This window comes from Aotus nancymaae, unplaced genomic scaffold, assembly GCF_030222135.1.
Source record: "Aotus nancymaae isolate 86718 unplaced genomic scaffold, 86718_ANA_hifiasm-v0.15.2.pri h1tg000016l, whole genome shotgun sequence".
Classification (NCBI taxonomy): Eukaryota; Metazoa; Chordata; class Mammalia; order Primates; family Aotidae; genus Aotus; species Aotus nancymaae.
In genome coordinates, this window is record NW_026988428.1 from 19603222 (window position 1) to 19630912 (window position 27691).

A 27691-nucleotide genomic window follows, 5' to 3' on the forward strand; every position below is an offset into this window, starting at 1 on the left:
TTTATTTTATTGAAAACCATATATATATATGGTTTTCAATTAAAATAGTTTTATGATAAATTGAAAGCAATCAAACAAAGAATGAAGTTTCTTGACAACCCAAAATAATCTTGGAAAGCTATTTGGCAAACTAAAGAAGGATGTTAAAACATACTAACCAAAAGTGTGAAAATGTGACTCAACATTTCATATCTTTTTTTTTTATTTTTTTCAAACAGGAATGTTCTAATTTTATTTAATTTTATAGGAAAAGAGTGATGATCAGATTAAATGTCTTTACTAATTTTACTTGAAAAAAACTGTTTGTAAATACAAACATATACCTAAGACAGTTACCTCTTATGTCCTGAAATGCGTTCAGCCATATTTTCCCAACCATTCCATGCCATCTCATTTCGTTTCAAACATTGATTCTTCTCTTTGGAAAGCCTTTAAGCTTCTGCTTTTGTCAGGGTCACTCTGACATAAACCTGGAGTTCAGTGGTTTCCAGATGAACTCATTATACATTATATCAAGTTAGTGGTTAGCATGTGTCAAGTCGCAGTGCAGGTGTCTTGCTACTTAACTACCTCTCCTTAGCTGTTGTCTCTCCCACAAAATTTAAAGTTTCTGAAGCACTGATACTGTATCTTTGATAATCCTGTCCCCAAAGCCTGGAAATAATACCAGGAAAGTTTAAGGCATTTGGCAATTAGTCTTTGATTAATGCCTAGTTGAATAAACAAATAAATGAATAAATGTGGGAGCAAAAGGAAGATAGTAAGGGGCAGCTGTAATGTACAGGGCAATTTTTTTTTTAAGGCAGTTTAGTGATTCTGTCCTTGAAAAAGGTATTCTACTTTCTTGAACATCAATGTTCTTATATGTAAAATCCACATATTATCCAGGCCAAATGACAGTGTATGGCTCAAATTAAATGCCATGTGTGCAGGTCTGACATGTAAACACTGAATGTTCATTCTTCTTTCCTTTCTACATTTCCAGGTGATGTAGCCCATGAAGTTAACCTAATCAATAAGCCCAAATTAAGAGTCCACATTTGTTTTTATTCGTTAGAATGGATTTGATGTATATATTGATCTTAAAGTAATTTTTCAAAAGGTGTATCTGTGTTGTCCTCCAATATAATAAATGCTCCTCAAACTTAAGCATACTTTTGTGTTTACTATAGGTAGGAAGACCATGGTTAACACAAGACCAAGTTCTGGTTTACCAAGGACAGTCTTTATGTCTATGTCTGGAATAATGATTGATCATTCTTCTTTTCCCCTCAAATATGTGCCAGTTACATTATAAATTATCCACTATATGTGATTACTAACCATAGCTCTTTAGGGCTAAGTGTACTGTCTTATTAATAAATATGTATTATTTAACAAAACACATTTAAAATCAGTTTTGCTAAATGTGAATATTAAAAACTATAATTTTTAAATGAATGAATAAAAAATACACATATGTATTAATTACATATTTGAATTGGCATATTTTCATTTTTCTAAGTAACTGTTCCAGTGAATGGTTTGAGCAAGTCCCCACTTCCAGAACTTTTTTTGTGACACCTTTCTCTTTAATTACCAATTCATTTAAAAAATTTAATAAAATCCTAAATAAACATTATGGTGAAAGAATTCATTTTTTAATTGAGTAATTGAACATAATTTATAAATACTGTATTTACTTATTATTTTATTCTTATGAAGTTGGAGCTTCTTGAAACCTATTATATCAAATAGCACTAGCAATTTGGAGAATAAGATTGCTTTTGATAATTTATTCTTTGTATTTTTCATATAAATAAAGGTGAAGAAGAGATTGAGTGCGTTAGCTCATGCCCAACAATTTGAGAGGCTGATGCAGTAGGATCTCGTGTGGCCGGGAGTTTGAGAACAGACTAGGCAACATAGTAAGACCCTGACTCTTTAAAAAGTAAAATAAAATAAATAGCCAGTTGTGGTGTCACACTCCTATAGTCCCAGCTACGAGGGAGGCTGAGGCTTATTTGAGCCAAGGAGTTCAAGGCTGCAACGAGCTGTGCTCATATCACTGTACTCTAGCCTGGATGAAAAGAGCAAGACCCTCTCTGTAAAAAAGAAATAAAGAAAAAAAGAAAAGAAAAGTGAAACAGAGAATGGAAACAAATTAGGGTGTTACTGCCTTAATTTTACTTAAATATTATGAAGACTTTGAGTGAGGCATTGTTATCCCCATTCCATAAATGAGGAGACTGAGGCTTATTAAGAAACAATGAACTCAGTGTGCTCGCTGAATTCTTCCCTTTACATTCTGAGCATATGCAGAAGTTTTGAATTTCTAATGAGACTAAGAACAAGCTGATTTTTAATTTTGGGTCATATTGATTAGAAATTATGTTTAAAGCAATTACTTAGCCGTGTTGTGTAAGCAGCACATTCACTGAGTCAATATTTATCAGCCACCTGAAATGTGTTTGATTACAGGGATAGATGTTTGATAATTATTTAAAATTAAGATATGAAGACTGTCCAAGGAATACAAGGACATGGATATTTGCAAGGGATTCGTTTTCTTCTTCTATATGCACCCTTTTCTAAAATGTATTATTCTGAGAACAGTACCGCAATTAAGGAGTTCTGCCTGCATTTAAATCAATCTTCTCTTTCAGAGTGCATATTTCTCATGAATCTTAACTGTTTCACATTACCCCAGGGTCTCAAAACTTCAAGGACCAAATTAAGAAAGCACTTAAAATATAGATTTAGGTATTAGGAAAGTGAATGACTTTAGTAGCTACATAACAAATCCTTTTTGAAAGTCAGATGTTTTCTGGTTGTTCATTTTCAACAAAATCAGAGGATGACTTAATCAAGGTATTTGATGATTATTATAAAATATATTTTTGATTCTAATATACATGCAGAAGAAATTAGAACATTTTAGTAATATTGCTGTTAAAAATAATAACACAACCTTCTTTCTTTTCCATCTACTTACTTCTGGGAACAGGGTTTCTCAAGAATAAATCTACAAAACTGAAAATTAGGACTCTAATTCTAATAGTATGTTTGAATTGATATATAAGCTAGTTTTAAAAAGATAAAACTCCAGTTGTATCATGCAAACATATTTTTTTTATTATCCAGACGTGATACTGTATTTTCTATGTTTATCATAATTTTAATATATTTATTCTGTTCTGGTACATTGTATGGTAATAATATTTGTGAATGCTACTCTTTCTAAGAGAACATTTTTAACACTTATAACCATATAGTCATTTAAAATTTAAAAAGAAAAAATATTTGAAGTGTATATATACATATATATGTAGTTTTCAGTAACACATTTATAATATTACTGATAAAATATTTTAAAGCACACAATATAGTAAGAGAGTACAATATAGTAAAATAAAATTATGTACAGGAGAAAAGGAAAGTAACTTGAAGAAACAAAAGGGATGGTATAAAATTTTCATTTTTATGAGCTCTTTAGGTTTTTAGTAGAAGATGGGCATTAAATTGCTATATCATTTTAATTTCATTTGATGCATTTAAATGAGTATCATGTCAATACCTACAATGTACTGTAATTTAAATCTCTTAAAATATTTAAATTTTGACAAAGAGGATTTTATAGTTTTTCAAACTATACACATCTAAGGGTGCAAACCAATGAAGTTTGGAAACTACAGTACTAGATAAAATGTTAGTCATGGAACTCAGCGGAGCTCTGAGCCTGCTCCAAGACCATTCAGTTCTTGCCCATCAAGCCTTCTTGGGCCTGACTGAATGGGGGTTTTCCTACAGAAAAAGGTGTCAAATGTCCCTGACTAAATTTAGTACTTATGATTTCCTTTAGGCAATTAATACAAGTTAAAGGGATGTGTTTTTTAGTGAGACAGAGACTTCTTCATCCTCTAGAAACTCCAACTCTCATGGCTTTCAGAATAAGAATGATAGATCTATACTGTGATATATAAGCTTTGGCCTCAACCACAATGGACAAGGAAGAATTCTACATCTTGGCAATTTTTAGACCTGGACAACACCTTCCCTATTGCTACCAGGCAGAAGAAAAAGTTGAGTTGTTTCCAAATAGACATTCAGAATTACAAGATAACATTATTATCAAAAATAGTCATATGAAAAAAAAGTTCTGGAAAAATTGTATACTTTGGCAATTTCAGTAATGTTTAGAATAAAGCATTGTAATTAAAATAATTATATATCAGTAGTACTATTTCTCCCACCTGCCTCTTTTAACATTAACTCATACTAATTTCCTCGCCTCCCCCACCAAATAAATATATATATAAAAAGTGTATTCTTATTGGCTAAAAAGCTTTATAATTCCCAGCTAAAATAAAGTAGTTTGCTGGCTGATGCAAATACAGTAAATACATGAGATTATATTAAGGATATGTGATATTTCACCAAAAACATTTGATTTATGAGTTCCTCTACAATAATAAGGAATCTGGTGAATTTTCTGATCTCAATTGTGTTAGAACCAGTTTAAAGGTAAGCATAAAAGTACATGGAGTTTATATATCCACGGTAAAAATCTGTTTGGTGAACATTTTTTTCTTAGAACTTGTCTCTCAAGAAAAATCCTTGAGGTTTGTGTTTGAGACATTATTTCTACTCATAGCTCTCTGGAGAACATGAGTTACATGTTCCCACTAACCACAAGAGGAAGTAAGAGCCTAACACATACCTGGAATATTTCATATATATCACTGATTTCTACAGCTAGTAAACGTATATAGTCATTTTAAAAATTTGATGGTCATTTGACTGAATCCCATGTGGACTAAGATATCAGAAGGGAAAAATATTAATTTGAAATATAGAATAATATGGCTGCTTAAACAGTTTCTGGAAATAAAACATTTTTTCAAGTTTACTCACAATAATAATTAGTTATAGTTAAGGAAATGAACAGTTTCAGCAAATCGTAAGTGATTGATGCAAGAGAAAAACCTTTCTTTTTTTTTCTTTTTTTTAAATTGTACTTTAGGTTCTGGGGTATATGTGCAGATCATGCAGGGTTATTGCATAGGTACATACATAACAAGGTGGTTTGCTGCCTCTATTCCCCCTTCATCTATATCCGGCATTTCTCCTGATGTTATCCCTCCCCACCCCCTGCTGTCCCTCCCCTAACCCCGCCAACTGACCCCAGTGAGTGATGTTCCTCTCCCTGAGTCCATGTATTCTCATTGTTCAACAGCCACCTATGAGTGAGAACATGCGGTGTTTGGTTTTCTGTTCTTGTGTTAGTTTTTAAAAAATAATCATTGAGTGCTTTAAAAACAAAAGGATGGAGGCATGTCAAGGGACATGGGAGATAACCTGAAGTAAAGGACCTACCAATGATTAAAACTGGGACAATATGAAAAACTAAATTATGTAATATTAAATTATAAACCAGAGTGTAAATATATATGAGTCTATACTGTTATAAATAAATGACTGAAAAAGCAAATAATAGAAGAAAAAGAGGCCAGCCATTGTAAAAGAAATCTATTTAATATATGTAGGTACTCTCTCTTCTAAGGGGCTAAGCTTAATTTCACCCATTCTTACATTCCTGTTGACAGCATACTAGTTTTCATAAAGAATAAAGTATGGGAAGGGGAAAATAGTAATTTTACAGTAGATAAACCAGAAAAACACTTTATTAGTCAAATGATGAAGGTTGACATCATTAATAATGTTACATGGATGTCATGTACCAGTAATATGATGTGATTGAGGGCATGCCATCTCTGTGGTGTGCTTATCCATTCATAGGCCAGTGTAATCAGGATGAAAAACATCAGGCAAACATGTGATATTATGGGATTAGAAGATATCCCGCAAAACACTTGCTCAATGCTTGTGAAGACCATCAAGGTCACGAGGAACAAAGAAAAGCTGTCACACACCAAAAGAAACTGGAGACACGTGACAACTAAATAAATATGGTATCCTGAATTGGAACTTAAAACACAAAGAGCACATCAATGGCAATACTAGTAAAATCCATGTAAAGTATTGAGTTTAGTTAATAACAATACACTAACATTAGTTTTTTAGTTTTGACAAGTGTCCTGTAGGAATGAAAGACGTTAACAGTGTGAGAAACTGAATGAGGGATGTATAGGAATTCTCTGTACTTTCTTTGCAGATTTTCTATAAATCTGAAGTTCACAAATAAAAATTTTAGTAAAATAATGTTCTGGTTTATTTAGCAGTTTGCTAGTTAAATAATTACCTACACACATAATTTATCAGAATGTAGGAGTCCCATCTAAGGAATTGAGGATCACTTTTCTGTATACTTTCCATCGATATTATAAACTTCATGCATAATTGGAGAATCAGAAATACTAATGAATAATGATTTAGGTTTTAAGTGTCCATCATATTCCTTTACAGCCTTCAGGTTTAAAGTAGGTGGTTCTTTATTATGTATAACTATGTCATCTTAGATACATTCACAAAAACACTACTTTTGGCTTATTCTGTTTCCCATCCTCCTAATGTCTCCACATTTGAACCATGTGTAAATGGAACATTTATTTTTACCCCTAAAAGTTGTCAAGTCATCTGAATATGATCTTTAATACAAATTGAAGAATTTGTTAAAGATATACAAAAATAACATATTTTGCAATAAAACCTATGTGTTTGCAATCAATATTTTTGGATTTTTGAGTTGGAAGTCTTCGTATGTATAAAATATTTTTGTTAATTCTTGTGTGTATATATGTATATGAAATAAAGTTGTGATTATTTAAAACAAATACATGGTACTTTTTGATGCACTGATTGTCAAACATAATGATTTTTTAGCTAAAATGGTGAAAATGAGATAATAATAATTACATTGATATTTATGATGTTCTATAGGAGTTCAGAAAAGTGGAAAATATTTAGTACATTTTGTTTGATAGTACTCCTAGTATATAGAGTCTTACTAAGTCGTATGCAATTGCCTCTCAATGTCCTAGCCAACTGTTAACAGCTGTAATATACTTTGATCTTTGATCTATAAATTATAAAAGAACTATCTCCTTAAAAAAAAAAAAGGCTTTGTAAAAAAAAAAATCTCATCTTGTTGAAAAGTCTGGGAATGACTAAAAGATTTAGAAAGATGCAGAATCAAGAGCGATAAAACAGCAATTTGTTACTAAATAGAGCTTTAAACAGTATATGAAACATGCTTCAGGTTAGTCAGAAGAGGTCCTCTGAATTACACTGTGCATGCTTCCCTGAAATGAAACTGTATGTTATTGGTTAACCAGGATATTTAGCATAATCACTCTGCTAGACTGTGGTGGAGGGAGGTGATTATCACTGAGAACAGATGGGCAGGTCCACAGCACTGCCAGATTCTGCACAAGCTCCATTTATCGTTGGTTCTTGCTTTTTTCCTTCTGTGTTTTTAATTTTTTTAAAAAAACATTGTATGTTCTAAAGAACTAGCTTCACAAAAGGCTGGTGGCTGATGATCTTTCAGCTAAGATTTCAAATGTAGAAGAAAGATTTAAAATGCTGTCACTGTGTATCTGAGAAGGATGGGGCAGATTTCATTTTACCCTGTAGTCTCCCTCAATGCATGCACGGATTTATCTGTACGCTAAGCTCTCTGCTCTGCATCTGTAGCTCCTTGTGGATTATATTGTCTCTGTGATCAGAAATGATTTTTTCGGATATGAACACCGTTTCTGGCTCCCCTAAAGTGCATCCTCCTAATGGGACCCGGTTTTACACTTTTCAAGTAAGTGTGCTTTAAATGGCTTCACTACTTAGGAAGTTAATATATTGTCAAACTTTTAATAAAGGGCTGTATAAAGGAAGAAAGACTTAAAAAGTATGGCAGTATTGAAGAGAATGTATGGAATAAATAATGTGCATGTCAGTTTAATCTGCTTTAAAATGTGGAAATAGGATGGCATTAGGCGTCTCTGTGAATTTAAAAAAAAATAGTGAACACAATTTTCCACAGGAATTTTTAAATCTGCTACAGTGTCATCCTTTAGAGTTTATGAGATGTGTTGTGACTCCTGATATTGTTATTTATGGATAAAATATGGTAAACATTGTAGAGTTACTTCCCGTGTGCATCACAGAAAGAGTAGAATTAAAACACATTTTATGAACTTTGCAAACTAAATCCTCTGGGCTCAGAAAAATATTTTGCATTTCATATACACAGTATAATGTAATTCCTATTATTTAATTTTCTTACGTATATAATATAAAGGCAATAAGCAATATAGGAGGTTTAAGAACCACATTCAGTATGCTTCCAATTTGAAATAGAGTAGAAACTCACTAGGATGGAAGGTTTTCTGTGTTATCAAAAAGTCAAAATGATTTATAATATAAATGTGAGTTAAAAACTGTTACCTACTATATATATTTCAATTGCCTGTGAATAAATCAGCCATCAGTCTAGAAAATGACTAGGTCTAAACTAAATCAGGTTCTATCTTATTTTTATCTTCAAATTGTATCTTTCATTACTAAGGTTGACTTTGTAATTCAGTCATATTATCATTACATGAGAAAGGAATGTGACATTCTTTTCTCTGTATATTTTACATTATGGAAACATAAACAGCCTGATATTTAATTATTTTGACTGTAGAGTTATACCATACTTGGAAAAATAAGTATAAAGACCTAGAAAATTAATATAATAAAGGTAGTCAGAGTTTTTTTAAGGGAGCTCTAAATAAATGTACATCTGAATTATAAGTCTCTTGCCTTTGCAAACTGTAGGCAGTAGATATAATTACTCTTTCTCTCTCCCCTTTCTATACTTCTATTTTTAATCCTGTTGCCTCGTCTGTTTTACACTGATGTCTACTGATAGTGCAAGTCTGTGGTTTTGCAAAATGTATTCTCTTCCTAGTGGTGATCTGCTTATTGTGGCAGTGATTCAAAATGCAAGTGCCCTGGGGCTGTTGCACAGAATTATTACTTTTTTTCTCCTCTTCTCCTCTGTACACTGAGATATAAACACCTCTTACAATATCCTGCAGCTGGCTCTTTGGGTAGCTTTTGACATTAGGTATTCTACTTCAGTCTCTTAAAGTTTAAGGGTCAGTGCATTCCATATGCTCGGTCATGACAGAGGCTTTTTACAATTCTTTCAGTAAAGATCTTACCAATACCTTTCTTGGCAGGTGACTTTCTTTGAAAACACACTGGAACAATTTTTAAATACTCTCTTTTTTTGTTGATAATAACATATTCTTGTAAAAACTCTAGGAATTCAGATAATATATAAATTTTGCCAAATATAAACTCTATTCACCTACATTTTTAATTTCCTAAAATATTTGATTCTGAGGTCTGTAACAGACAATATGTGTTTAAGTTTTCATGTTTATCTTTTTGTTGCTATTATTTGTTTTTGCCTTTGGTGGAAGAAAGAAAGAAAGATGGTTTTTAAAGCACAAAGGTAAAGGTTTATAGTAGTAAACTCTTGGGTTTTTTTTTCCAAAGAAAAATATTATATGATTATTAGAATTATACTAAATGATTATTAGAATTATATATTGATTATAAAGAATTAAATGATTTTCTTACCTATATACATTAACCTATATTGAGGCAGCATATTTTCTTTGGTTGAAATACTGTAAAAACAAATGAGATGCTGTAAAGTAACAGACCATTTGTCAGAAACTATCTTGAGAAAATGATTAAATTTTCAAAAATGGTTCTCATTATGAAATGGCATAAATGTACTTCTAAAATGATTCTGCATCAAGGAGTTGGGATTTTAATGCTTACTTCCTTAAAATTATTCTAGCACATGAATTAACATATGCAAATATATTTAAGAGTGCTGAGCATGAATAATACTGTATTTTAGTTCCATCTTCTCATTAAACAGCCAAACTAACCTGTCATTTTTTTCTGACATGGTATGCTATCACATTTTAAGAGTAAGCTTTAGAGTGTATTTGACCTAAGTAGTTCAAAGGTGAAAAGGCAACAAATAAAGAAGTAGAAGGATATTCTTAGAACAAGACTTTGCTTTTCATTGCATCTTTGATTTAGACACATTCATACTTCTAAGCATATACATATGGTTTTTTGTATAGACTGTGTAACACTTAATTTAAACTAATTCCTTTAAGTGTGAATCATCACTTTTGTATTACTGTGAATATACTTGTGCCTGCATTTTTCTATTTAGAGGTTACTGGACCCTGGATGATGTCAGCACCCAATTTGCACTGTGTATCTAATGAGTGACTTCTCATCAAAAGTCAAGTTCTAGAGCGTAGTTTCTAAAATGCCCTTTAATTGACAAAAGTTAAAATTAAGCACTACTAGAGGAAAATAATATTTGTAATACTTTTATGCATTAGAAGTGTCAATGTGTGGGACTCAAATATATACAAGTGGAAAACCTACTTTATATATAAGCACAGTGAATTTTGTTACTTTTCTGTCCATAAAAATCATGTCTCAACATGATTTTACATTTGTTCTTTCGTAGCTTTATCTTTGCAAATAACACCGTCTATTTTCTCTACTAACACTTCTGAGTGGTTAATCATGACTTAATGTGTTCCTCCTCCCAGAGGTCATGGTCAACACCATGGCTCTCCTCATTTCCTAGAAATTAAATACCTCATCCACCTGTTTTCAAACCATATCTGCACAGTCCTAAACTTTCATGGGAGTTTGTCAATAGTTTCTAGCAACAATAGGGAAAAATATATATTTTTATATTATATATATTTATTATATATATATTTTTAATTGTACTTTAGGTTCTGGGGTACATATGCAGATCATGCAGGATTATTGCATAGGTACATACATGGCACAGATGGCAATGTGTTTTGCTGCCTCCATCCCCCTGTCACCTATATCTGTCATTTCTCCCCATGTTATGCCGCCCCAACCTCCCCAGACCCCGCTGTCCCTCCCCTAGCTGCCCCCAACAGATCCCAGTGTGTGATGCTCTCCTCCCTTTGTCCATGTGTTCTCATTGTTTAACACCCGCCTATGAGTGAGAGCATGCAGTTTTTGGTTTTCTGTTCTTGTGTCAGTTTGCTGAGAATGACAGTTTCCAGATTCATCCATGTCCCTACAAAGGATACAAACTCATCATTTTTTATGACTGCATAGTATTCTATGGCGTATATGTGCCACATTTTCCTTGTCCAGTCTATCATTGATGGGCATTTGGGTTGGTTTCAGGTCTTTGCCATTGTAAATAGAGCTGCAGTGAACATACGTGTGCATGTGTCTTTATAATAGAACAATTTATAATCCTTTGGGTGTATACTCAGTAATGGGATTGCTAGGTCAAATGGAGTTTCTATTTCTAGGTCCTTGAGGAATCACCACACTGTCTTCCACAATGGTTAAACTAATTTACACTCCCACCAACAGTGTAAAAGTGTTCCTATTGCTCCACATCCTCTTCAGCATCTATTTTATATATATATATATATATATATATATATATATATATATATATATATTTTTTTTTTTAAGGCAGCATCACTCTCTGTTGCCCATGCTAGAGTGCAATGGCCCAATAAAGGCTCACTGCAGCCTCAGCCTCCCAGGCTCAAATGATCCTCCCACCTTAGCCCCTCCAGTAAACTACAGGCACACACCACCACACCTGGCTACTTCTTTAATGTTCTGTAGAGATGGTGGTCTCACTGAATTTTCCAGACTGGTCTTGAACTCATGGGCTTAAGAAATCCTCCAACATAGGCTTCAGCTGCATCTGGGATTACAGGAGTGAACCACCCCACCAGGGCAAGAAACATTATTTTGAGGCTTATAAAGTTTCTCTATTCTACATTTACATTTTTTATTTATGGGTGTTCTGTGAACGCTTTCATAAATAACAACAAACTGTGTTACTATTACATACAAAACAAAATGAAATTTGCAACCCATTTCTTCAAACCAAAGGATTAATTTCTGATAGAAATTTTATCTCCTGGGCCCATAGAGGAGTTATTTCATATATATATATATAACATACATTTAATTCTAGCATTAATAAAATTATGTCAGAACTATGTATAGAAGTGGTTAAGTCTTGATACCTACTGAAAACAAGAGAAAGAAGCTTTACTGTAAGTATGGAAACATAGTAACCTGCTGCTTCCATGCTTAAAATACTTCTCTTCTCCAACCATTTTGGCATCAGGCACTAATTTTGTGGAAGACAACTTTTCCATGAACCTGAGATGGAGAGGAGAGGGAATGGTTTCAGGATAAAACTATTCCACCTTAGATCAACAGGCATTAGATTTCCATAAGGTGAGTGCAACATAGATCCCTCACATGCACAGTTCACAATAGGGTTCATACTTCTATGAGAATCTAATCCCACAGCTGATCTGACAGAAGGCAGAACTCAGGTGGTAATGTGAGTAATGGGGGCAGCTGTAAATACAGATGAAGCTTTGCTCACTTGTCCACCGCTCACTTCCTGCTGTGCAGCCTGGTTCCTAACAGGCTATGGACCAGTACCAGTAGTTAGGATCCCTGCCTTAAAAGATAACATTTATCTTTCCAGTTTGGCATAAAAAGTCCTTCCTGATAAAGGGAAACACACTCTACTTTTTTTCCTAGAAAGTTGTTTGCATGCTTTCCTGTGTGATTGTCTTTGCCTCTTCACTCAAAATGCCCACTGGAAAATTTTTCTTAAAGTCTTATCTCAAATGCCACCTCTTCATGAAGCCTTCACTCATTCTTGCACACTGTATTAAATGCCTTTTGTAAAAAAATCCTCTTTATTTGTCCATACCACTACCAAAGCAAATTTTATGCTTGGTTATAATTCCCATGACCCCTTTATTAAGCTGTGTCCCTAACACATGGATACCGACAATATTTCTGTAAGGTGGAAAATGTATTTCAAAGATAAATGATTTACCTATTAAAATTTAACACAGTAAGCAACAAATTATTTTTCTTTTAAATATATAGGCAGTTAGTGAGACATAACTATTACTAGGTACAGTATCTAAAGATGTATAAATGTAAATTTGTTTATGTACCACACAAATAAAATTCTTAAAAATATATAACAGATACATGAATTACCAAGGAAAATTTTTAATTTTATTGTTGTTTAATATTTCTATGGCAGCTAACCAAAGCCTTTTTGAGGATTTTTTTAATACATCTTTACCATTTTTTGTTAATTTGCATTTTCTTGTTTTATCAAGAGAACTTTATAAATTTTTATTTGTATATAGTTTCATACTTGGCAGATAGGATTAGCACCTGAAATAGGAGACTAATATGTAAACTGAAAACCTCAATTGCATGAACTTTTACTCAAAAAGATACTTAGCTGGGCATGATGGCTCATGCATGTGTTATCAGCCCTTTGGGAGGCCAAGGCAACTAGATCTCCTGAGCTCAGGAGTTAAAGACCAGCTTAGGCAACACAGAGAAACCCCATCTCTACCAAAAATATGAAAAAAAGTAGCCAGGCATGGTGATGTACACCTGTGATCACAGCTACTTGGGAGACTGAAGTGGAAGGATTGCTTGAGCCTGCGAGGCAGAGGTCGCAGTGAGCTGAGATTGCACCAGTATATTTCAACCTGAGTGACAGAGTGATACCCTGTGTATTAGTCCGTTTTCATGCTGCTGATTAAGAAATACCCAAGACTGGGAAGAAAAAGAAGTTTAGTAAACTTACAGTTCCCTGTGGCTGGGGAGGCCTCACAATCATGGTAGAAGGCAAGGAGGAGCAAGTCACATCTTAAGTGGATGGTGGTAGGCAAAGAGAGAGCTTTGAAAAGAAATTTTTGTTTTTAAAACTATCAGATCTCGTAAGACTCATTCACTATCATGAGAACAACACAGGGAAGACCCACACTTATATTTCAATCATGCCACGTTGTGAGTTCCTTCCACAACACATGGGAATTATGGGAGTTACAATTCAAGATGAGATTTGGGTGGGGACACAGTCAAACCATAATTTTTCACACCAGACCCCACCCAAATCTCATGTTATCACATTTTAAAACCAATCATGCCTCCCCAACAGTCCCCCAAAGTCTTATTTCAGCATTAACTCAAAAGTCCACAGTCCAACATCTCATCTGTGATAAGGCAAGTTTCTTCCACCTATGAGCCTGTAAAATCAAAAGCAGGTTGCTTACTTCCTAGATACAATGAAGGTCTAGGCATTGTGTAAATACAGCCATTCCAGATGGGAGAAATTGACCAAAACAAAGGGGCTATAGGCCCCATGCAAGTCCAAAATCCAGCAGGGCAGTCAAATCTTAAAGCTCCAAAATGATCTCCTTTGACTTCTTGTCTCAAATTCAAATCATGCTTATGCAAGAGGTGGGTTCCCATGATCTTGGGTAGCTCTGACCCTGTGGCTGTGCAAGTACAGCCTCCCTCCTGGCTGCTTTCATGGGCTAGTGTTGAGTGTCTATGGCTTTTCCAGGTATATGGTGCAAGCTGTCAGTGGGTCTACCATTCTGGGGTCTGGAGGACAGCAATAGCCCTCTTCTCATGGCTCCATTAGGCAGTGACCCAGTAGGGACTGTGTGGGGCCTCTGACCCCATATTTTCCTTCTGCACTGCCCTAGTAGAGGTTATCCATAAGGATCCCACCCCTACAGAAAACTTATTCCTGGACATCCAGGCATTTCCATACATCCTGTTAAATCTAGGCAGAAGGTCCCAAACCTGAATTCTTGACTTCTCTGCACCCGCAGGCTGAACAGCATCTGGAAGCTGCCAAGGCTTCAGACTTCTACCTTCTGAAACAACAACCTGAGCTGAACTTTAGCTCCTTTTAGTCACAGCTGGGGCAGATGGGACACAGGGCACCAAGCCCTTAGACTGCACACAGCAGAAGGACCCTGGGCCCAGCTCATGAAACTACTTTTTCTTCCTAGACCTCTGGGCCTATGATAAGAAGGGCTGCCACAAAGTCTCTGTGACATGCTCTGGAGACATTTTCCCCATTATCTTAGTGACTAACATTCAGCTCCATGTTACTTATGCAAATTTCTGCAGCCAGCTTGAATTTCTCCTCAGAAAATGGGATTTTCTTTTCTATAGCATTGTCAGGCTGCAAATTTTTCAAACTTTTATACTCTGTTTCCCTTTTAAAACTAAATGCCTTTAATAACACCCAAGTCACCTCTTGAATGCTTTGTTGCTTAGAAATTTCTTTCACCAGATACCCTGAATCATCTCTCTCAGGTTCAAAGTTCCACAAATCTTTAGGGCAAGGGCAAAATGCCACCAGTCTCTTTGCTAAACATAACAAGAGTCACTTCATACCTTTGCTCTAGTTTCCAAGAAATTCCTCATCTCCATCTGAGACCACCTCAGCCTGGATTTCATTGTCCATATCATTATTAGCATTTTGGTCAAAGTCATTCAACAAGTCTCTAGGACGTTCCAAATTGTCCCACATTTTCCTGTCTTATTCTGAGCCCTCCAAACTGTTCCAACCTCTGCCTGTTACCCAGTTCCAAAGTTGCCTCTACATTTTTGGGTATCTTCAGCAACACCCCACTCCTGATATCAATTTACTGTATTAGTTCATTTTCATACTGCTGATATAGACATACCCAAGACTGGGAAGAAAAACAGGTTTAATGGACTTACAGTTTCACGTGTCTGGGAGGCCATACAATCATGGCGGGAGGCAAGGAAGAGCAAATTACATCTTAAATGGATGGTGACAGGCAAAGAGAGAGAGGTTGTGCAGGGAAACTTCCATTTAAAAACCATCAGATCTGGTGAGACTCATTCACTATCATGAGAACAGCATAGGAAAGACCCACCCCCATAATTCGATCACCTCCCACTGGGTTTCTCCCACAACACATGGATATTGTGAGAGTTACAATTCAAGATGAGACTGGAGTAGGGACACAGCCAAACCATATTACCCTTTCTCAAAAAATTTTAAAAAAATGGAAAGAAAAGAAAAAAAGATACCACTGGTAATTAGTATATGGATAGCACCATATCTGTGTAATCAAATGAGGTTGAGGTAATTCTGGCTTTTCATCAAAGAACTGGATTTTCTATATTCTATCATTTTGTTGCTACTTAAGAGTCTGCCATTATTTTTCTGTTATTTGAAGGATCTTATAACTTCTTATGGTTGATACATTTTAAATCCATCTGGAAATACCTCTCAGAATACTTGGCATGTGTTATGTCTTCAAATAACATTAATGAAGGCAAAGTAACACTATATAGCTGTTAAAAAAAAGACCTCCTAGCTCCAAGATTACCTAGTAATATAGGCAGAGTTTGCCAGCTAAGTGAGAGAATCAGTATTTTGCTCTGTCACCCAAATGTATGCATTCATGCTTACGAATGGCAGAAATAACACAAGAGATTTTAACATAACTAGGACATAACCTAGAGACAGGAAATGGCTAAAAATAAAGTGTGCAACCTCCAAAATGTAAAGATAGCTTTGACTGTAATCCCTAAGACCTTGACTTTGGATTTAAGAATTTTCAGTGAGGAGTGAAAAAAAAGCTTAGATTTGCTGTTAGAATACTGGATGTCTCCTTGGATGGGAATTGAACTAGAACAGAGGGAACAATTCAGTAGATTTCAAAAAATATTTAAAATTCAGATGAGTTGTCTTGATTTCCCGCTTTATAGATGAAGAAATAAAGGTCCATAAAAGGTACCCAAATTATCTTTAATAATGCAAAGAGGGAGTAATATAGTTTTTGTCTGAATCCAGAGCTATCAGTCATAAAAATCCATGCTCATTCCATTGTATTCTGCTGCCTAAGCTGTTAATTATTACATATAGAAACAAAGTATTCTAAACTATGTAATTTCCAATACTGTTGATCTATTAGGGTAGACATTTATAGAAATTTGTTTCCATAACTTCAAAGCATCGCCTCACTGGATTTTTAAATTTAAGGCTTTTATTTAACTACACCCCTTCATTTAATCTTTACTGATAGTATTTTCCTAATTGGAAATACATATTTGTTATAATCAAATTGCCAATAAACTTATATCCTAAAATCGTACTGAAAGATATAAAGGGCAGCTCAAGGAAAAAGTCTTTTCTAAATACACACCTTTGTTTATTTAATAATTCTCTCTATATCAGTGATGCCAACCATAGAAATAAATGAGTAGACGCTGAGGCTCCAGATAGGAAATGGCAACTCTTCCATTTGCAGAAATGTCTACCTCATAGACATTAGCTAGGCTATATGTTACATGAGGGCAGGTGCTGTGTCGTTATTCTCATTGTTAATTCACCAACATCAAGCAGAGTGCCTAATACAAAACCTTGATTAGTAAACAGGTGATGAATTGAATTACAAATTAAAAAGAAGAATGTCTTACTTAGTGTCATATAGTCATTGCTGGTATTCTGATTTAGTGCGACCTCCTTAAAATCACATAAATGCTTTTAAAATTCTCAGATTTGGGTATACAAATATATTTCACTTACACTTAGCTAAAATAACTCTATGTTTCAAGTGTCATCTGGAGGGGAAAGAAATTAGAAATAGTGAAATGACTTGGGAAGTCCTTGAGATAAAGTATTTAATGCACTGATTACAGTCCAGGTGGTTAGAAAGAACCCAATAAAGCAGCTACTAAAACAGTGGCTACATCCAGAGATATGGTCCATAAATCACACTAGAGGTGACAGGGACATGAGCTAATAAAAGTTAAAAATAAAGAGGGAAATATTTAATGGATATAATAAATATGATTCACAAGAATTTATTAAGTTACTGAATATTTTAAGAGGCAAAAGAGGAAGGGTTAGGTTTACCTCTAAAGCTTCTGGTAAAGGAGAGAGGAATATAGAGAAGGAACAGTTTGTAAGACGATATATTAAGTTCAGTTTTGAACAGATTAATTAGACAGTTGGAAACACAGGTTTGGCTCTCAGGAAAGAGGTCTGTCTGAGTAGTAGATGTAAATGTGTGAGACATCTGCTTGCTGGGTAGAGAAAGCTATGGAAGTAGATAAAATGGCTTTGACAGAGAATGAGGAGATTGGGAGTAGAGTGGGGAATGAAACCCTTGGATACATTCACTTACACAGAATTATCATCATTTTGAGTGTGTGTGCTTGGTTTACTTTGTAAACACATTTTGGAAGTTTGTTTTCCTTATTACCCCTCCTTGAATAGTACTCCTGAAGCTAATTGAAGTTAGATACTCCTGACTCCCAAATGTGTGTATTAGATTTATTTTATAAATATTTTTTGGAAGCTTACATTCCCATTCAACCACATCCTGGAACATTATCCCTGAAACAATTCCAGATAAATTCTTCTGTTCTTCTACTTACCATAATAAAGATAGGTGTATTATATTATTATACTACATTTAGTTTTTCACTTTTCTCTCTGCACTGCTAGACTGGAAATTCCTAGAGAGCATATAATTTATTTCACTTAACTGTCATTTATTGACAGCTAGCATAATGCCTGTCATTTAGAAAGTTCCTATGCCTTTTGAATAAATAAATGAATTCATATGTAAATTTTAGACTAAAATTAGTTTTCTAACTTTGACACACCTTGTTGTAAGTCACCATCATGCCAGACTTTAACAGTGTAGAGCAAACCACCAGGTCTCTGCACTCAAGAATCTTAGAGTTGCCCCAAGGAAAATTATCAAAAAGTCACAATAGCATATTATTCTGTTCTCTAGAGTAGACAGAGAAACAGAGATGCTTTGACTTTAAATGTACACACAGACAATATTATTATAAAATGGGTAATTTCAATTACATAATTATGTCTCCAAATCCACTTTTAATTCTCATTCATAGTTAACTTTCCTACCATTTTTATTGCTTTTCCTTTTATATTTTCAAAATATTTTACACATAACAAGGGTTATTCTAAAAGACTTCATATTAGGTAACAGCCTTCATGTATTAGTCTGTTTTTACACTGGTATAAAGAATAATATCCAAGACCAAATAATTTATAAAGAAAAGATGTTTAATTGACTCACAGTTCCACATGGCTAGGGAGGCCAGAGGAAACTTATAATCATGATGGAAGGAGAAGCAGGCACATCTTGCATGATGGCAGGCAAGAGAGAGAAAGTGTGAAGGAGGAACTGTCAAGGATTTTTACAACCATCAGATCTCATGAAAACTCACTATCACTAGAACAGCATGGAGGGAACCACCACCATAATCCAATCACTTCCCTCCCTTGATACATGGGAATTACAGGTCCTTCCCTCTATATGTGGAGATTACAATTCGAGATGAGATTTGGATGGGGAAAACAGAGCCAAACCATATCAATAACCATTAGAATTAAATACATTATTCAAAAACAGATTCTAGTGTTTGAGTGTGACTATAAGCAAGTGAAATTATTTCTCTAGTTTTACTTTCCTAAATCATTGGAAAATAATAAAAGTATTTAGGTCAAAGGTTATTCTGAATGCTTAATGGAATATTTATAAAATCTTTTATTAGTATTTGCTTCCAATAAAGATGGAACTCAATCAAAGTTAGCTATTGTTTTAATGATGAATGTACCTTTTAAATTATAGCATAATTTATTTCACAAATAATATTTTTATTGGCTTATCTTAAATTTTGAAAAAGTTAATGTTAAGTGAGCACAGGTACCACTTTAAGTGTTTTATATATAAAATAGGGAAGCTTAGGAAAATATATTGACTTGTCAAGGTCCTAAATCTTATATAAACTATTTTGTGCTTATATAATATAAGCTTGAAGAATATTGATGCTCAGTAGCCTTTTAAAAGTATTCTTGTATTTCTTTTATAAATGCATTTCTTGTGTATTTTTAAATAGTACTATATAATTCATTTTGGAGTTTACCATATTGAATCTTTGTGATGACTTTTATCATCATCTTTTTTATATGCATAAATATGTACATTAAAATTGCCAGTTTGTGAAATTAGCTAATTTTAAAATATAATTTAATATATCTACAAATTAAAAGAGAATAGCTTATTTTGTATGCTAACTGTTCCATACAACATGTAAAGATTCAGATGAATTTGTATCACTGAAAGTCAACAAGAGTCAATGCTATTACTGGCCCATTAAAACGATATCACAAACTGATATTTTAAGTTATATCAAAAAGCAAACCTTTGCAATATTAAGTGGAAAATGGGCAATGACTCAGAAGCAATGAACATAACTTAATTATTTTATTTCAAGTATTCTTCATAATAATTATTTTGGTGAAGAAAAGACAGACGTTTCATGGAAAACATTGTATCTGTTGGTTGTTTTCTACAAAATAAAATTAAGGCAAAAGCAAGAGTTCTGAACTTCAGTGTAATGTTGGTATATGCAGTCATGCAACCACTTAATGACATTGTGTTCAATGACAAAGTGCATATATAATGGTGGTCCCATAAGATTACAATGCAGCTGAAAAATTCCTATTACATAATGACATCATAGCCATCATAATGTGATAGCCACCATAACATCACACACAGTATAACATCATAACACAATGCATCATGCTGGTGGTGATGCTGGTGTAAACAAACCTATGCTGCAAGTCATATAAAAGTATAGCATACACAATTATGTACAGTACATAATAACTTGATAATGATAGTAAACAACTATGTTACTGGTTTATATATTTACTATACCATATTTTAATTGATATTTTGGAGTGTACTCTCCTACTTATTACAAAAAAAATAACTATGAAACAGTCTCAGGCAGGTACTTCAGGAAGTATTCCCGAGGAAGTCATTATTAACACAGTTGATGACAGCTCTGTGGGTGTTATTGTCCCTGAAGACCTTCCAGTAAGACAAGATGTGGAGATGGATGACAGTGATGGTGATGATCATGACCCTGTGTGAGCCTGGGCTAATGTGTATATCTGTGTCTTATTTTTTAATTAAAAAATTTAAAAAAAAATTCAAATAGAGAAAAAGCTTATAGAATAAGGATATAAAGAAAGAAAATATTTTTGTCCAGCTATACAATATGTTTGTGTTTTAAGCTAAGTATTATTACAGAAGAGTCAAAAAGTGAGGAAAAAAACCATAAAGTTTATAAATTAAAAAAGTTATAGTAAACTAAGTCTAATTTATCATTGGAGAAAGAAAACTATGTTTCGTAAATTTAGTGTAGCCCAAGTGTACGACATTTACTGAGCCTAGAGTGGTATACAGTAATGTCCTAGGCCTTCACATTCATTTACTCACTGATTCACCCAGAACAATTTACAGTTCTCCTAACTCTATTTATGGTAAGTGCCCTATACAGATGTACCACTTTTTATTCTTTTATTCTTTTTTTTCAAGGCAGAGTCTCACTCTGTCACCCAGGCTGGTGTGCAGTGGCGTGATCTCGGCTCACTGCAACCTCCACCTCCTGGGTTCAAGTGATTCTCCTGCCTCAGCCACCCAAGTAGCTGGGACTACAGGCATACACCATCACACCCATCTAATTTTTGCATTTTTAGTAGAGATGGGGTTTCACCACATAACCAGGCTGCTCTCAGTCTCCTGACCTAGTGATCCGCCTGCCTGAGCCTCCTAAAGTGCTGGGATTACAGGCATGAGCCACTGCGCCAAGCCTTTATTCTTTTATACTGTATTTTTACTGTAAGTTTTATATAGGCCATATATATATATATGTATATTCAGATATACAATAATTACCATATTACAATGCCTACAGTACTCAGTACAGTAACATGCTGTACAGGTTTGTGGCCTAGGAGCAATAAGCTATGCTATATAGCTGAGAAGTGTAGTAGGCTGCACCATCTAGATTTGGGTATTGTGTCATGATGTTCACATGACAAAATCACCTAATTACGTACTTCTCAGAACACAACCCAGTCATTAGGTGTTGTATAACTGTAGCATACTTTTATCCTATATTTATGTCTTCTTTGGCACATTACTATTCTGATCTTTTTAAGATGATCCAGCTCTGAGGTTATAATACGACTGTAAGAAGCCATAGGTGTAGTTGGTTGATGCTGAAAAAGAAGCTGTCTTTGAAATCCTAAATGACACATGGTATCATAAATAAAATATTATACATTCACTGCATTTCAAGCATTATAATTTATCAATGTCTGACTACATTATTTATTTTAATATGATTTTGTTTAATGTTAAAATATTTAACATAAGGAATCACATGTTTTAACAATAATATAGTTCGAATATTTGCAAACACTATTCTTTCACTCAGGAAAACACTTATCAAGAATTTGCTTTCAATGTGAACTATATTTTCAGGGAGCAGTTTTTGTCATACATAAAAGGTTAGAATAAATATTTTAATAGACAATTGTAAGATGCAGTTATATTGTGCTAAAAGAATCAGTTAATTCCAAATGTGTCAATTGAGAAAGAATCTGAGAAAGAATTTTGCTCTTTAAAAAGTCATGAGGAATTTTGAAATAATTCTATCACATAAACATAACTAAAGAAGTGCTTTTTTTTTTAAATACATACATACCAGCCATGGTTTATGGCTGGCCAAAGGGCTGTGATCTGAGGGACTATCCTAGACAGAGCTTCTCCATGGCAGACCTTCCCTAGAATTTTAGTTTTCTTTATCTTCTTGAAGTTCCAAATCATGCTGTGGACCCTAGACCTCCAGATCTTTAGTTATGCCATTCCCTGTGTCCATGTTGTGTTATGCACACACAGATACACTCATACTTTGCTTAATGCTGCTATAGCACCATGTCACAGGCAAAAATTCCAAGAAAATATATTTTATTCAGTGATGATCCCCAGGCCATTCTGTCATATGTGGTGCTCCAAAAATATGTGTGAAATGAATAGATGTTATTTGATAGTATAAATATGAAGATTTTTTTTACCTTGTAGAATATTATAACTGAAATTATGTTAATATATTTTGTACTATTAAGTAATACCCAAATTTATGTTAACTTTTGCATATATCTAATAAGAAAGAATAAGTAGCAGTATAAAACATGCTTTGAAGGAAATGTGAGCATATCAACTATTGTAGATGATAATGAGAGGGACATAGTTTTTTATAAGCTAAACTAAAGGTAGGAGAATTTGTGCTTTTGTGGGAAAAGGTCAAATACAATCATAGGTATCATAGGTCTAGGAAATTAGCCTTATTTTTAACATTGCATTAATCTAATTTTATTAATACAGCAATTTGTATATTACATTTTCAAAAAATACAGAGAAATATTTAATATGAAATGCTGCCAGCATAATTTACTAAGAGAAAAATAGATCTTATGAAGAAAGGATGGAGAAAATCACAGACATTATGTAGTCTGAGGAAAAGAACATGGAAGAGAAACTCAATTCCACCTATTCAAAAGCAAGATTCTTTTCATTTGAATACGTTATGATTGTTCACTAAGTCCAGTGAGAAACATGAAAGTGATTGAAAATAAAATGTTTCAATTGGATATAAATATAAACTGATGATTATTGGAGTAAAGTAATCATTAAAGATGGAATCTTAATCAAATCTCCATATTGGGGATTTTCTAGATGAGGCATAGTAGAAAATGCAAGGAGCAGGAGATATAAATTTGGGCCTCCTATCTAAACATGAAACGTGAATATGCAAATATTGAACTTCCCTGAGGTTCAGTTTAATTTTAAAGTAATAAAAATAGCAAATATATTTCTCAAGGTTGATGAGAAAATATATTTGGAAGCATTTTATAAATTTTAAAACACTGTTTAGTTGAGGGTCTCGTTTGAAAGCAGTGGAAACTTACGGACACATTAAACAAAATAAAAATGTATTAGAATGATATGGAAACAATCAAAAACATCAGGGTTTTTTTGACTTATGTGACTATTATGTACAATGTTCTATTCTAGTTACCATAAATTGCAGCAAGGAAGCAAAACATGGAGCTTATATTCTGTTTTTTTTTTTTTTTTTTTTTTTTTTTTTTTGCTTTTTTGAGATGGAGTTTCGCTCTTGCTGCCCAGGCTGGAGTGCAATGGTGTGATCTCGGCTCACCGCAACCTCCGACTCCCGGGTTCAAGCAATCCTCCTGCCTCAGCCTCCCAAATAGCTGGGATTACAGACATGTGCCACCATGCCCAGCTAGTTTTGTATTTTTAGTAGAGATGGGGTTTCGCCATGTTGGTCAGGCTGATCTCAAACTCCTGACCTCAGGTGATCTGCCCGCCTCGACCTCCTAAAGTGTTGGGATTACAGGCATGAGCCACCACACCCAGCCAAGCTTATATTCTAATAGGATAAAATAGATAATAGGCAAAATAAATAGGATGATATATAGCATGCTAGGCAGTGATAAAAGCTAAGGAGAAATAGGGAACATAGGAAGTGGGAAGGAAGTGTTAGTGTGAAGTTTAAATGGTATGGGAAGGAGAGACCTCACAGAGAAGAGGACTTGTAAGTAAAGTCCTGGAGGAATCAAAGCGGCTTTGGAGATCTCTGTACTAGAGTCAGCTGAAGGACAGTCTCTTCACAATGTTATCCATCACTAGATAGTATACTACAGCCCTCTACTCAAGGCAGAGAAAGTGTGGCCAGCCCAGTCTGGACCTCGTTTAATCATATATGTGCTGTCACCTACTGGCCTCCTACCTGGCTTGCTCAACCCTGGTCCCAACACTGTCCCACCTACTATAACAAGGTACACCACAGATTGTGCTCAAGGAGATTTTAGATTTCCTTTAAGACCAAAAAAACTGAAAAAGTGTCTATTACATCTCTACAGCCCTCACTTCTTCTACACTTTCTTTTTCTTTCTGTGCCATCCTTTCCCTATTTTCTACTTCTGTACTCCAAAATCTTACACTTTCCAGTGCAATATATGAAGGTGTCACAGTCCCCAAATTTAGGGTCACCACTACTTTTGTTGAGGTCCCATATAATGTTGTGCTTACCTCTATTATAATAATTACCACAAATCTGATTTAATTATGCATATCTGTTTTCTCATCATTCTGTGAGTTCCTTAAGGAAACAAAATACACCTTTTTAGGTGAATAAATTGTGGGTGTTCAATAAATGTCTAAATATATAAAGGATATATGTAATTATCTCAAAGGTCACAAAGCATATGTTGTACCAAGCTGTATGTAGGCGATATATTCATTAATGTCGACGTTGGGTATATGAAATATGAAATATTCAACAGAATATAATTATCATTTATGTGTGTGTGTAATTGTTGATTTTTTTTGGTGGAGAGAAATTATAAGTGAAAGAAATTTATTTTTGTAAGGATTTTAACATAAATTTTTAAAATATTTCTAAATTTAAAATAAATATATTTATTCATATTTAATATATATTTAATATCAGGCTGTCTGTACTTTATATGAATACTATATAAAACTTAGATGTTCTATTTCAATCTGTTTGATGTTCTACAATACCATGCTGCTCAAATCAACTTCAATTTTCTTTTAATAGCTAACATTTTCCTTAAAGTAATTAGAATTGAATTCTAAATTCTTATAATACAGCATTTGAAGTCATACAGAGCTGAGTGTTAATCATTCTCAACCACCTTCTGGACAAAAGATTTAATCTTTCTAACTTCATTTTTTACATCTGTAAAATGGGTTAGAGAGGTATACCAACCTCAAGGGATTGTGATCAAGGTGAAGTGAGAAATTGCATATGTAAAGAACCCACCATGGGGCTTGACATGCACAAATGCAAAACAGGTGGACCTACAGCACTCTTTTATTAATATTGTTACTAAAGTATCAAATATTTGAATGAAATACTTTATTTCTCAATAATATAAGTAACTGTTACTGTCAATTCAGATTCTCTCTGGAAATTGCCTTTGAGCTTCAGATTTTATTGGCTGCAATTTATTTCATCTCTTCTCTCTCTCTCTTGGATCAGAGTAAAAGATCCTTCGAATTGTTACAATGATTCTCAAACTTCAGAATGCATAATTATCCAAAATACAGACTACCGAGACTACCTCCAGAGATGATTCAGAAAATATATAAGAGAGAAGGAATTTGCACTTTTAATCTGAATCTCAAGTGATGCCTGTGCAGAAAGATCACAATTTAGAAAATAGTGTACAAGAGATGGAGTATTTTTAGCACTATAAAAGGTATTTTCTATGTGAAGAATGACTGCTGAATAGAAGGTTAGATATTCACAAAGTCTTCCTTCAGTTGTAAATAATTATTATGTTTTAGAAAGATAGGCTTTGATTTGTGCGATGAAGTCATTTATTTCCTTCATAAGCCAATTTGTAACTCCAATTGATGAATCAATTATGAGGATTCAAAACTCCTTTTTTTTTGCATGAAAATAAGCTAATTAAATTTTGGACCAACTCTCTGTAATAATGACCTTTAGGTTATACCTCCTTTAGGGCATATGTTTGTCCAGGAATTTCCAAACTCAGACAATATATTGCGATGTCAAGAATGAAATTCATCTCTTCTTAAATAATGATTTATCTGTCACTGAGAATCTGCTTAAAATGAAACAAAAGCTTTAAATTTTCTACTACAGTAAATGTGACTAGCTTTTAAATAATCTGATTTCAAATTAGAGCTTAATTAAAACAATTAATGTTCATTACTAGAGGGGTGTTATGTGGTTTCTATTCCTGGAGTACACAGTTCTCAAGTATCAAGAATAATCCCTCCTAGTGGATTTGGTCATCTTTTTGCCTTTAGCTATTCTCAATAATAAGGCCTATAGAGTGTCACTTTTGCTTTTATAAAATTTCAGAATTGCAAATTGTTATAAAAATGGTGATATTAGAAAAGTCATAAAGAAAGAACTTGTTTATGACTACCTAGTCACTACGAGCTTATCTCAAGATTTTTTTTTCAATTTACCTTCAATTAGAAATTGGTAGTCTTATTCTAATATTGTAACCTGAGCATTATTTTTAAATGTATTTCAATTATTTTGCGAAATAATAAAGTACCTGAATTATTGAGGGTGATTAATGTCTCCCTCTCCTGCACTTTGTGCTTTATTTAAGAGATGTACCAATTACTATACAAGCACTTATGATACCTAGCAAAATCAGCCCAGAGCAGACAGTATTTTCTGAGAAGTATCATGATATGGCTAAAAGAATGTGAGATTTGCATCAGATGAACAGATATGCTCTAACTTACTAACCACGTGACTGGGCAAGTTATTTAACTACACTCTCACTATAAAATGAAAATAATAAAACCTATCTCACAGAAATGTTATAAAGATTGGAAATGATATAAAGAAATTGTATGAAGATTAGAAATTATGTAAGTTACTAAGCAATAATCTTTTTGTAATAAAAAATGCTGATCATCATCCTTATGGATTTTTAAAAATAAAAATAAACTTCTTAAAAGTTATTTTTAAAAGTGAAATATTTTACTATAACTTACAGTTTCCTTCTAAGCAGAGGGATGTTGATTTTAGTAAGCTGGTTAGTTGGGATAATTTTTTATGAAAGACATGATATTCTAATGTTTATCATTATAGTGATAGTGATGATGATGATAATAATAATAACCTAATTTGGTTGATAACCTCCAGGACAACCCCCAAACACTCTCACTTACTGATATGTCTGCCTTTGTGTAGACCCCTCCTTTATTAAATTAGAGGTCACACTGTATGAATATTATGGTGCAAATGACAGTTTGTACCTTCTGAAATGAGATCATGAAGGCATTTCAGCTTCTACCTAGCTCTCTTGGAA

General features: G+C 33.7%; 1 protein-coding gene across 22 annotated transcripts in view; it reads left to right on the plus strand.

Moving 5' to 3' along the window:
- The window catches only part of PPFIA2 (PTPRF interacting protein alpha 2), a 495144-nt gene that overhangs the window by 145425 nt on the left and 322028 nt on the right, over positions 1-27691 (plus strand). For 2 of the 22 annotated variants that reach the window (XM_064376935.1, XM_064376933.1), the window contains exon 1: positions 7295-7750. The exons of 17 other annotated variants lie outside the window; for them this stretch is intronic. In XM_064376935.1, the coding sequence (XP_064233005.1) occupies positions 7670-7750 (81 nt within the window). In that variant the 5' untranslated portion in view covers positions 7295-7669. Of the gene's footprint in view, positions 1-7201; positions 7751-27691 lie in introns of those variants that run through there. 3 more of the 22 variants (XM_064376930.1, XM_064376932.1, XM_064376931.1) reach the window with 3 other exon arrangements.